The 13,164-nt window shown below is 40.2% G+C and overlaps 1 protein-coding gene across 1 annotated transcript in view; it reads right to left on the bottom strand.

Annotated features, from left to right (window-relative positions):
* Window positions 1-6,872: 6,872 nt before the first annotated feature.
* VWC2 (von Willebrand factor C domain containing 2) overlaps window positions 6,873-13,164 on the bottom strand; it is a 54,638-nt gene continuing 48,346 nt past the window's right edge. Inside the window, exon 4 of the mRNA XM_086742028.1 lies at window positions 6,873-7,371. Coding sequence (XP_086598154.1) covers window positions 7,220-7,371 — 152 coding nt within the window. The 3' untranslated portion in view covers window positions 6,873-7,219. The remainder of the gene's footprint in view (window positions 7,372-13,164) is intronic.

Raw genomic sequence — 13,164 nt, 5'->3', positions numbered from 1 at the left:
TTTACTTTTGTAAGACTGTAGAGAACTACTAAGCTCAACACATTCCTTGTCATTTTCATTCATTAACAGCCTTATTTAAGTTGGTATTCAGTATTCAGTAACAGAATGCTGTTTAAAGTATTTGTAGATCATACCCCATGCAAATTGCAAAGTTTTAAATAATTATTACAGAGTTTGTACTCTTCCCCCCCCTCCCCCTACTCTTTTTCCTATCTAGCTCGTAGAAAAATGAGCTAGAGTTGAAGGCCATTTTTAGCTCCTTGTCATATCTGGAAAATGGAGATTGCAGGTGTTTGTTTTTTCAAATGGACCACAGGTTTAAATAACTATGTCTTCAGGAACTGTATCCTGAAAAAAATGAATTAAAAGAAATACAGTGCTACTTCTAAGAAGTAATTTTAAAATATTATGTATTATCTAAAGATACTGTACTATAAGTTATATATTGTTTACATGACAGAGTCTGAAGCTCCAAATATATTATATTTTGATGTGAAGGATGCAAAAAATGAAAACAGTACATATGAAAGCAACTAGTAAGGCTGTATGATTTGCCTTTCCAGTTTGAATGAAGTAACTAATTAAAATGTATGCAACTAAGGCATTTGAAAAAATGGAAAACAAGCATTATTAGGATTCTACAGAGTGACACTGTTTATTGCTCAGGCACTAGTATAAACAGCAGAACTAGCAGAATATATAAAATAGCTATTTGTATCAAATGCCATTTGAAAATAAATAGCTGGGAAAGAGCATGTTAAAAATGTTTGGCAGTTAAAAAATTAAACTCTAACTGTAATCCACAGAATGACTAAAAGCTACCTATTCCTTATTTTCATGTGGTAATTAGAAATGAACACACCACAGGGTCGTTACATTAGGCTGAAGCACTGCACGTCCATATGTTATCTCCGTAATTTCCCACTCACAACAGCACTAAATTAGTTAGCATTAGTTTGAATTATTAATAGCTAAAGAGAGAGCATAGTATGCAGTATTGTCTTTTTTTTTTGTTAAAAAACCACCATACCAAGTAATATCAGCACATGGAGCTTCCTACAGTATGGATAGCAAATTAATTTGAGAATTACTCTCTGAAATGAAAGCAGCTTTTTAAGGCAACAACAATATACATTAAGCAGCATTTTGACAGTTTTATATATTTACCTTCCTGTTGCACATTAGAAACAGAAAGCTCTGGTTGGCAGAACATTTCATCAATTAAAGGCACTTACAGAACTGTAGCTATACTTTGAGAGAGAACAATAAAGCTGCTGCAGTTTTGACTGGGGTGTTATACACACTCGGGTATTGACTTCCTTCTCCATGTATACATTTATGGATTTTAGCAGAGTATAGAAACGATGGGTTTTAGTCCTCTTGATAGGTGAAATTCACTTTAACTGAAAAAGTTTGCACACCCTTTAAAGCTTACTGAAAAACATAAAGCAAGTGGTTATAAAGGTTTGTCTTTAATTCTGCCTACTATCAACAAAAACACTTTACACAAGTATTTGAGGATGTTCTCTCTCATTCACTGACTGCAGTTATGTACAGATGCTTTACTACAGGTGCATTCTGTGGGAGAAATACTGATCTCAGTCAACAGTACAAACGTGGGCTTCCAAGTTACTCTTTGTTTATGCTGACTTAACCAAGAAAAGAATTCTCATTTGTCAATGCATACATGCTGTATATATACAAATATACATCTCTCGTTACTAAAATATTTTACAAGTTTACTCTCTTGTATGGTTTAAGTCAGAAGAAAGAAACTTCTTCGCGTATAAAACCATGGAAAAAAGTTTTCCTTGTTTATTTATTCCCAAAAAGAATTATGTGTTAAACTTGCTGTCATTTCCTCATGTTATATCTACTGTCTGGTTGCTATTTTTCTACATTGTGTGCGAACTGACATTTGCATTCCTATTTTCACCATTTTCCACAAATTCACCTTTTTGCCACAAGGTAAAATCTGTGCACACAGAGACACTCAGCACACTCCATTTTTGCAGATGGCCCTGCAGTTTGCTCAAACTCTGCAGCAGTGCTTTATATCCTGCTGGAATTGGGTGCTTACTGTTTTAGGTGATGTTTTCCCCTTTTTACCAAAAGCAGGCTAACTTCTTGAGTTCTACTAAATTGACAAGATTACTGACAAATGTAAGTGGCAAACTCAGCATTTACGATGGATAGATTATACATGTTCAACAAGACTAATCTTGCTATTCCGTTAGTATAGCCTGCCTGTTCTCAACAATAGCTTTATTTATGCTGTATGTTTCTTAAAAGCAATAATCTTTTTAAAAGCAGGAAACTGTTAAGTGTTACAGGAATAGCATTACTAGTAGCTACTAGCCCCAAATGAACCTAACATGAACAATGTAACAGATATTTCTGTTGAGAGTTGATTGTTTTTAAACATCAGCTTTTGTGCTGCTAATTATGTCAGTGTTTTCCTATTACTGATTAATATTCCATATCAGTATTGTCGCACAGCCTCAACAGGTGAAAAATAACAACTTCTGACTTCTTTGTAACTGATAATTGACATACAAGTTTGGACTTGTCCTGTATTTCTTTTAAAAGTGTATAAAATGAATGAGGCACATAACATAGGAGCAATTGGAAAGACATACTAGGTTGTATTTATTCTTCCTCTGCTATGGGAGTTGTTTAATGTGACATTACAAAAGACCAAAAATGTGTATTTTCAGTGTGGTTGAGCATAAGTCTTTTTTAAGAGGAAAGAGGACTCTGGGAAGGAGTGGCTGTCTTCTCAAAACTGACCAAGTTATAAACTTTCTGAAGTAGTACTTTTATCAAAAAGAGATGAAAAATTTGAATTCTTGGATAGCCAGAAAAACAGTCTGTGATATTCAGTTCCATGCTGTCTCCCCAGTTTGTGTTTTGTTTTCAATGCAGCAGGAATACAGCACTGAAGGTGTATTTTTTTCAGACAGAAAATCCAAGGTAACACACACTGTAAAGAAAATTCATTGCCTGGTAAGTGGAATAAATGGAGTGTTTAGTTGGATTGCATTAGATTCTTAAATATGTGCCTTTCAAAACCTCCTACCTATTATGAAGCTATCATAGTTTAGATATTCAAGTTACCATCAAAAGTAATACTTTACAATCACAACAGTATAGTTTATATTACACTGTATGAGAACAGAAGAGATCATCTGGTCCAATATGTTGCCGAATGCAGGTTCAGCTAGAACAAGCTCCTCAGGGCTGTGTCCAGTTGGGTTTTGAACATCCTCAAGGATGAAGACTCCATGACATTTCCGGGCAACATCTTCCAGTATTCAGTCATCTTTACCGTATGATTTTTTTTTTCATCTCCAGCTACAATTTCCTGTATTTCAGTTTGTGACCAAATACATTTCTCATTTAATTTTCTTAAGATATTCTTTGAAAATCTCCCTATGAAACGCCATTATGACATTGTAGCTACGTTTTTCTTTTTTTTTTAACCTTCCTATTGTAATACTCAGCTCCTCTGTCTCATATCTCATCTCTTTGTTCTTTTTCCCCTTTTCCCTTTTAAATCTTGCATAAGTATTTAAGTGAATACTGGCACTTTCATTTTTGTGGTTTAAATGAGTAATACAAAGAATCCTATTGCACACTAACTGTGCAATTTTATAATTACGTGAAACCATCTAGAATATAATCTCTTCAGGCACCTACTTACACAGGTTTGAAGCCAAATTCATGTATAGTGCACGCCTTAAAAAATGTATGGGGCCAAACCAAGAATTAATTTGTCTTGATTTCAACTGGGGAAAAAAGCAGAAGCAAGTGAAGCAGAAGCAGCGATCTCATATTCATGCCAATGCAGCTACATAAGAACATCTGAGAATATTAATTATCCAAGCAACAGACATTCAAATACAGAATTATTCATGACCTATCAGTGTGCCTGGAAATACAGCTTTTATAGACACAACCCACCTGCAAAGCTGGAGAACTCCTCATATGCAGGATGCATAATCCTGCTTGCACTGAAGCAAAAATCAGCTGAGTACCTAGGCTTCAGCTGGGAAGCCAATATTCTCTGCAATTTGGTTCACTGGAAACAGTGTAGATGGCTTTTTTTTTCTTATTTTTTAAGGTTAAATATGAACAGCTATATTACATGACCAAATCATAACATTTAGATAAGTGCATGTGGCCACCACAGCAGTTCTGGGTTTTTTTTTGCTTAGGAATTAAATTAGTTTAAAGGTGAATGGTCTCCAACTGCATTCCATATTCCCTAATTTTTAACTTTAAATCTTTTAATTTCCACATTTTCATTTTCCACTCCTATAAAGAGAGAGGAAGGTTCCTGTTTTAATGCTCTGTCTATGCAAAGTGCCATTATGCAGCAGGCAAATCTCAGCACCCCAGCGCCATCGCTGAAGGCCCACATGCTGCTTGGTGCAGTCACCTGCTGGAGTTTGGCTCTCGGGGTCTTGTGGTGTATTTGCCTCTGTGGTGGGGTTGATGACAGTATCACTGTCTACTGGATCTGGCTATGATGGAGTTATTCTAGCAAAACTAGAAAAAATGTGTGATGGAAAATAGTTATAAAAGCTACACGGGAAATACACACTAAAACTTCCTTTAACCTTGTACTGGCTACTTCAGTAAAGACAGAACTTCCCAAAAGAACAGAAACTCAAGCCCTGGGAAACAGTATAAAACTTAACAAGAGCCTTCAATGAAGGAGAAACAAAGTGCAACTAGTCCAAGGTGAGATTTCAACAAATTTAAGCATTATGGCCATGCATTGAAAGAGACACAATTCTGAGTCTCATACAGCTTCAGTTAAAACGTGTGTATCTCCTAAAGAGACACTAACCCACCTATTTGAAAAGGCAATCCCACACTGAATTGTAAGTCCATCATCTCTGCTCTTACTCGTGTCACACAGCTGCTCTATGTGGGTGGTTCCACGTGTCTCGAGGAGATGCGCATGGAAGACCATTGGCACTCGTGGCACTTTCCAGAGCTGTGCAGATACTTTATTTCAGTAAGGAAAAGCCTACATAGCTTTGAGGCGTGGGTCCTACTGATTTAGGAGCCAGCTTTCTGCCATATGGCTACTGAATCTTATGAAACAGATAGGTATACTTAAAATAATACATTTTTTAGCCAAATGATTCCTCCTTTACTCCCAAATAAGCAGCATCTCACTGTGTTAATGAGAGGTATATGATGAATAAGGCAACCTTTTTATAAAATGGCAAAAAAAAAGTGTTTATGTTTGTACCTGGAAGTGTACTTACGATCTAGGTACAAATGAGACATGAAACTCTTCCTCATTTCTTCCAAGAAAACAAAATATCTGTCCTCTGTGTCACCCTCTATTGCCACCAGCTGACTGAGTGACAACTCAGGTGCAGTATTTCTTGTATTCCTGCTAGGAATTCCAGGTACTGGAGAACAGTCTTTCCAGTGCAATGATTACATATGTGCATGTCCACTTCAGAGAAAGTTATTTACTTGATTTTGTGTGATTTAAACTATTTAAACTATTTAAAACTATTCAAATGCAATAATCTGTCTTCCCCTCTCCCATTTTTCTTGTGTCTAGACTAATACCCTGCATGACTTTGCCACAAACTGTCTATAGAAGAGGGAGTTCCTTCATTTCAGATGCTGTCACTCTTCCTCTCCCGTACCATCACTGGGGAAAATAATGCCCAGTGATAGACAGACATATGCTCAACGTACAGACATGAGGTGATAGCTGGAATCCACTGAAGTCACGGGCAAAAGTCCCATGGTCTTCAGAAGTACCAGCAAATCATACTTTGGATGCAAACGTGGTAACCAAGTTACACCACAGGAGTAAGTAGCAAGGGGTAGGTGGCAATTTCAGCAATAGTTGTCTTGAGATACTGATTCATTACATCTTCCCTCTAGCAAAAGCTTAAAGGTAAGCCCACGTTTACATGTTTTCTTGAGCTGTTGCCTTAACAGGTAATCAAAGCAGATGTAATGTAGGAGTTGGTGATAAATTAAACTGAACCCAACATGAATCTCAGCAAAGGCTGTTGATGGCTGAAGCAGGGAGATGTGATGCACCTCACCTGTATTCAGGGTCAGCTTCTGTGCTGGAAATCCTTTGGTGGATTCAAAGAGCTGGTTCAAAACCGTTCTCCTCAACACAGAATGTCACAGACCCCATACAGACTGCCAGAAAGAACCAAAAAGTTGAACCAGCACTAGTGAGGTGGCAAGAGGAGGGTCTACGGAATGGCGCAGCTACTAACCAGCTCTCCCACCCAGGAGTTTGCAGCATGGAGCCATGTCAGTGGAGGCTTGTTTGGCTGCTCCAGCCCTTCCAAGCTGTGCTTCTCCACATCCATTATACATTACATTAACAATGCTGCGTGGTTACTTACCATCATTTCCACCAGCTGGGCGATGTTATATGGTCTATGTCACAGAGGAATCTGTCCTGCTGAAATGTGTTATGTCTGAACTGAGTATTAGGAATTGATTTTATCTGATTAAATTTTTGTAACAGCAGCTATGAGAGACCAGTTTTGTATTACCCACCGCTCCAAGTTATCTCAGCTGTCAACCAGCAGATATGCACCAGTGGAATGAAGAGAAGGAGCTGACCCACCTCTACGCTACAGCAGTATTCAAAAATAAGCGCTTGTTCTCTGAAAGTATATTCTACTCCATTTTTTTTTTGTGAGAACGTCAAAGTTTTGTTATACGCTGGCTCTTTCCTGGCCCACTAAACTGAAAATCAGCAAAACCAAAAAACCCAAATCAAAACACCTCCAAGAAAACTCTCATATGATGAAACTAGAACAGAAATGCAATGTTTTAGCCATGATGCATGTATATACAACAGGACAGGCAATGATACAGTCCTTTAATCTGTATTGTCTATATAAAACATTTATTTTTAAGCTCTATAATGGTATTATAGAAATACATAGAATATTTTATAGAGTGTATTTTAGTGTACTCACTGTGAAAATAACACATTTATTAAGACAGGTATTCTTATGTCCAAATGTTTTAAATATATGCACTTCTTTGCCTTGCAGTATTATGTAACTTTGAAAAACAAAATATCAATATTTCATTCTTTGCTCTTCACCAGAATCTTCTCATTCAGACTTCCTGGGGTCATCTAGGGTGCTCACTGCTGTGAGATATATTATAAAAACCACAAAAAGTACTTAGATTTGTAGATTTCCTATATTTGTTTGCATTCATGTCTAGTGCACATAGCTTGCCGTTCAATCCTCCAAGTGCCTTCTTCGTAAGTACAGTGACATATTGTGCATTCATCAGTCTTCACCTCCCGGCCTGCTGGAATGACGGTGGTTTCTGCGAAGCAGTTCGGGCCTAAAAAAAAAAGGAAAGAGTTTATTATGCAATACCCATCGCACATGGTGATCCACAACAGTTCCGTTTTAGTCTCCGGCACAGAAAACCTAACCCAAAGTGAGTAACGCTTGCCACATTAACGAACGTGAGAGTGGTGCACACAGCGTAAAAGCAGCAGAGCGAGCACGGAGCCTGCCCTCCGGTGCGGCTGGATGTTTGCAGTACAGGCTGTCCTCCCCTCCACAGAGGAGGGCACAATGAGTCCATGGTGCGAAACACACAACCGTGACAGACACCTGGGCACACACTGGCGACGCCAATGAATACAGATTTAAGCTAGAGAAAGAGCCAGCTATTGATAATGCGACAGTGCTCCTGTAGGCTACTAGAGAGCCGATTATAAATATTACTCTTTCGCCATTGGAAACACACATTGTATTTTGTGTAGCAATCAAAAAAGTATCAGATTAGTTTTATTTTCCATTTCACGGAAAATAGTCCTTTTCCAGTGGAATGGAATAGCTTCAGCCTCTTCTGAATGAAGATGCTTTTCGTGCATGAAATGAAATAATCCATTTTATGTAAGTCAGCAAGTCTCCAAACCCCCCTTTTCATAGTACACTGAAATAACTTCATTTCCAAGGACAAGGCACGAGAACAACCCACCGGCACAATGTTCACAGGAAAAACCTGGCTCTTTCAAAAGGTGATACCCTCGCATCTTTCTACTGCAGAAGGCTGTGGGTGCTGTATTATTTACAGTTCTGTTAAAAAAGATGTCTATTTCTGCCTTGAAAATACACATGTGCCTGTAAAGCGGCACTAAACCCAACCGGTCATCTCCCATCTACACACTGTCATCCCCTCAGGGGAACCCAGCCCTTCCATTCCTTAAGCACACGCAACAGCTGCTCAGGCAGCACTTTGGTACCAGTGTCCATCAGGGCAGAACGTGCCAGCATGAACGGATCAGATAGAGCTGAAACTCTGGAGAGAACGTGGATGGGCAAAACACTTAACGATTGCCAACCTGTTTGCCACACGAATAAGTAAATTACAGATGAGACTCAGTCTTCCATTGCCAGGGCTCTTCTCTAAGATCTAAGCCAAATGGTATGGCGGCTTCTTCTAAATAAATATATTTATTTTTTTAAGGGCTTCCTCTGAAAACCAAAGGTAGGGCCATGCTGCACATTTTAAGGCATAAAACAAGCAATTTGCAAATAGTGAACTAGTTTTAATAGCCATCTCTTTGGATCAGGGTATGTGTGTGTGTACTGACAGAGCAGCCTGAGAATTTGATGCCAAATTGCCAATAATGAAGGCCTTTCCTCACTGAGGAGTTACCCTCTAGAAGAAACCTGCAAGACTTGCAGAAATTTGCTTCAACAAGTCGCACTTATTAATCCTCTGAATATTTAAGCCAGTATGTTGTTTGTTGACAAGTATCTCTAACATATGGCTTCTCCCATCGTTTTCGGTGGCTTCTTGCCCATTCAAGGCCTTGGATGCAGAATGGATAGCAAAACACAGCATATCTCATGTAAAATTACTTGCTTGACTAACCCAATGTTATCGTGACACTTATGTATTTGCAACCCCCTCAGTCTGACCATGCGAAGTATCACTGGGCTGGACAAAACAGGAAGGAGAACGTCGGGATGAAAGACATGCTCCTGGGTCCCACAGCAGACTGAGAGGTGCCCCAGCTTTCAGCCGAGATAAAGCAGCATTATTAACTATGCTGTCCTCGGTGGAACTTTGAAAGATTTCAACTCTAATCTATGTAACTCTAATTATATTTCAGTTAAATACAATATTCTTCTTGCACCTAATAAACTTGCATCCCAAGATAGGTTTACCTGCACATAGGTAAAGATACCTCAGCGTTTTGGGTGCTGGCCTGTACCATCATAGCCCCATGATATACAAAGCTGTATGATACAAAGAGTTAAAATATTAAAAGCAGAATCTACTTTCCATGTAGAATTTGTATGAAACCTACAAGACCACCTGAAATTTAAACACTATGTGAAGGCACAAGAGGAAGAAAAGTGATGTCAATCCCCTCTGCAGGATTTATTTCATTGTGGAAAAGTAAATGTTACAGGCTATACTTGGTTATAAAAATCAACCGGGGAATGAAGTAAAAACAGTGCAACACACCTAATATAAGTCACTAGGATTCAGAATGTAAATGCCTCCATTCACAATTAGCAGCACCGTAATGCCATGCACGACGAGTCCTTCTGACATCAGAAAGTTATTAAATGTAAAGATACAACAAGTTAGCCCTAAATTGTTAAACTAGATGACAGCAACAAAATATGTTATTGAGCAAGCTAGGTATTTTTTTAGTATCATGCAACTTTTCTACAGAAAATTGCGTATTTTCTCATTCTGCATTTGCATCCATCATGACTGTAACTGCAAATCCTGTATAGTACTTAGACTGGCAATAGTCAACTGGCATCCTTGCCTCATCTTTTTCTTTGCAATATCATGTGTGCACAATATTGTGGTTAATGTTACAGAAAAGGTCATCAATGAAAAGGCTGAACTGACTATATTACTGCAACAGCATGCACATAAATTTAAGTACAATATAATGTCCAAATACGGGAAAATAATTCCACAGCTCTCCTTTTATCATTTCTCCAAATCCTCAGACTTCTCAGGAAAAAAAAAACCCTGAGCTTCACACCCCAAACCTTCAATTTTGAGGCTGTATGAGCTAGTCCTGGCTCTTGGTGTCCTGTGGCTCCCTTCCCATCAAACAGGCGACATCCCTTTCCTTTTCCTCTGAGGAGCAGTCACAGGAACCAGACATACATGCCTGGACCAGGCGGACGTGACCAGCCTGCAGTGACAGGGGATGCGTGGGGCAGCAGTGGTGGAAGCCTCAGTGTAGGGCTGCCCCGGCTGCACCCGCGTCCCCATCAGCCCTTCCATGGCCCCTGCCAGTCAGATGAACTGATGGAGCAACTAACAATCAGATTCTCCATCTGCCAAAAAGGACAGTGGGGAGACTGAGGAATCGAAGATTTTAAGCAGACCATGGGGCAAGGAGGCAGGTTTAGCACACAAAGGCTAATCTTAGACTCAGGAGTGCCATTTTCTCACTCTCCCTTAGCAGAGGAAGGCAGAAGCATGTGCCTCCTCCACATTCAAAGTGGACAAGCTGCCCTGAAGGCATGGCATTTGCTGAAACTACTGCTTTACTTAAAACTGGGCAGTCTATATTGATTTAGCCAGATTTGCAGCTTCCCATCACAAAGGGTGAGACATTTTTCAGTTTTTAAAAGTCTGCAACATTACCTGACTTAGCCCATGGAAAGCATTTCCAAGTAAATGGGGGCTGTTCCAACTCCAAAGTGGTGGTGGCCTTTCTGATTAAACTTTGCTGTTGCAGGAGCAGTGCATCTCTTCTCCCTGGTCTACAAAGCAGGATGCCTGCTTTCTGAGCTCCTGCTTGCTAACACCACTTGAGCACCCAGTACTTGTTCAGCAGTGCAGCAGTAGCTTGTTTGAGCTTATTTGATCTATAATATAAACCTCCTGGGCCCCATCCCCAACTGCACACACTTACAGAGCTCTAAGGAAGCCAGCAGTGCCATGCATCGTCACGGCAGATGAAGATCTTGCCATATCACTCTTTAAATCTGGCAGAAAATTCAGTATGACATATTGTACCAATTCCAAGCGCAGCCTGAAATCTACCACGGCATCATTTGTCTTCCTAAAGTATATACTGGCACTGTCAAGATTCCGCTTGAGCCACGCCATGCTGGCATCAGCAGAGATTTCTTTCCTAGGGCTAAGGCACAGTTGCTGCCATCTGAGTGATGTCTTCAAGCAGGGAGTTCAGTGCAAATCCTCAGTTCTCACACCGAGCACCAGATTGGCACGCAGCTCTCGGCTTACCCATGCTCAAAACGGTGAATCCTAGCTTCCCGAAGCAATGCTTAAACTGGGATCTGAACAACTAGGAAGGCATGCTTGGTGGCTAATTCATGGAGTTTGTAACGGAATTTGTGCCTCTTAAATGCTTAAAAACTAAAAAAGTTTAAAAATATTATTGGCGTGAATGCTGCTATTGTAATTCTTTTTAAAGTCCTTACAAGGATCCTGTGAAAAGATCGCAATGTCTTGCATTTTATGCTTCAGTGTTGACAAATGCAATCATCTAATTAAAATGCAAATTCTGTTATCTCGGAAGGAAACAGCCGATACCAATTATCAGCAGAGAATGCCCCAGCCACTCACCTAAAGAAGCAACAGCACCTGTAACCTTGACAACCTTGCAAGAGGCTCTCTGAGGGTTCTTCTCCTCCTGCTCCTCCTTCTCTCCTTCCACAAAACCACAGCTGTACCCCACAGAGCTATGCCTGTTTCCTCTGCAGCCTGCCCCTGCTTTTGCACGGGCACGTGTTCCCATCAGTTCAAAAATGTAAGACACAGTAATTTGGTAAATCATGTTTTAATCAACTGTTTTCATCATGTGTTAAACCAAATTACGGTCAAAGAAATCTGTTCACTGCAAGTTAATGCGTTTGCCCAGAGAATAAGTCATGGCAAATTTTCGCCAATTAGAATTACAGTGACAACCTCTGTAATAGAACACTTTGATGTAAGACTGCTTTTGGCTCTGGTTTATACTAAATTCCCTAATAGCTGCCCTTTTAATAGCTCCTTGCAGCAGTCAAACAGGTCACTTCCAAGGTACCTGACAGCAGACCTATCTACCCTGGCAGTTACATGGCATTCACCGCTGCTCTATTCGAGCACTTTGTAAATGACACAACCTCAACATTTAGCTTAGCTCCTCTTTTTAAAAAAATATATTTTTTTTTATGTTTCATGAAGAGATTTCCAATGGTTACAACATGAAAAGACAGATCCCACACTTTCTCCTGGAAGTCTTGAGAACCATGAGTTTATCCAGGAAACAGCCATGCTGGGTGAGATCAGAGGCCCACCCGCACCTCCAGCAGCCAAAAGAAGATTCATAGGAAAGTGCATGGCAACAGAGCAAGCACACACACCTGGCTTCCAGCACCTTCTGAATCAGAGACTTTGTAAATGTCTCCTGTGTGCTGAGTTCATGGAGTTAACAGATTTCTTTATGATTAACCTCTCTGACATCCTGCTGAACCTATACAAACTCCTACAGCACTTGGTGGCAAGGAGGTCCACAGCTCTGAGGAGGCTGGTTCTGCATTCCCACTGTCCCGGCTGACCTCCCCAGACCTCTCCCAGTTCTGCCATGTCCTTCTGGGAGGAGGACCAGAGCTGCGCACCACATGCAAGCTGCAGAAACGCCATGGACGTGTGCAGTCCAAACAGTATGCCCTGTTTGATTTTCCACTTTCCTCCTACTTGCTGACATTTGCCTTTCTGTTGTGACCACTGATGAAAAAGTTGAGCTAATGTTTCCACAACACTCTAAACTTTATACCAGACAGAAATCTTACAGAAACAAACGTTTCCTTACACTCACGTCAAATTCTCCCGCTGCCTTTCTGCGTTACAGAAATGTTTCACTTTCCAGCAATGCCACTTGACAGTCTTCCATATACAGCAAGAGTGCTCCTGTTGCTCAGTAATTTCAGGAACATGCCAGGGAAAGCGAAGCCTTCCCTCCCACCTTTCAGATCTTTCTTCTTCCTGATGTTTCGAGACTTCCTCCAGGACCTATTGCAGATGCCAGAGAGACTAATGAAACACCCAGCTGGAAGAAGAGATGTAGACAATCTCCCTCCCCGTGTTTCAGGCTGTCTGCCGCTGCTGATGACCTGGGATGCCACAGCA

The sequence above is a fragment of the Chlamydotis macqueenii genome, chromosome 2 (assembly GCF_036417535.1).
Source record: "Chlamydotis macqueenii isolate bChlMac1 chromosome 2, bChlMac1.mat, whole genome shotgun sequence".
Classification (NCBI taxonomy): Eukaryota; Metazoa; Chordata; class Aves; order Otidiformes; family Otididae; genus Chlamydotis; species Chlamydotis macqueenii.
The sequence above is the reverse complement of the archived record's forward strand: the minus strand, read 5'-3'. Positions and strand labels throughout refer to the sequence as shown.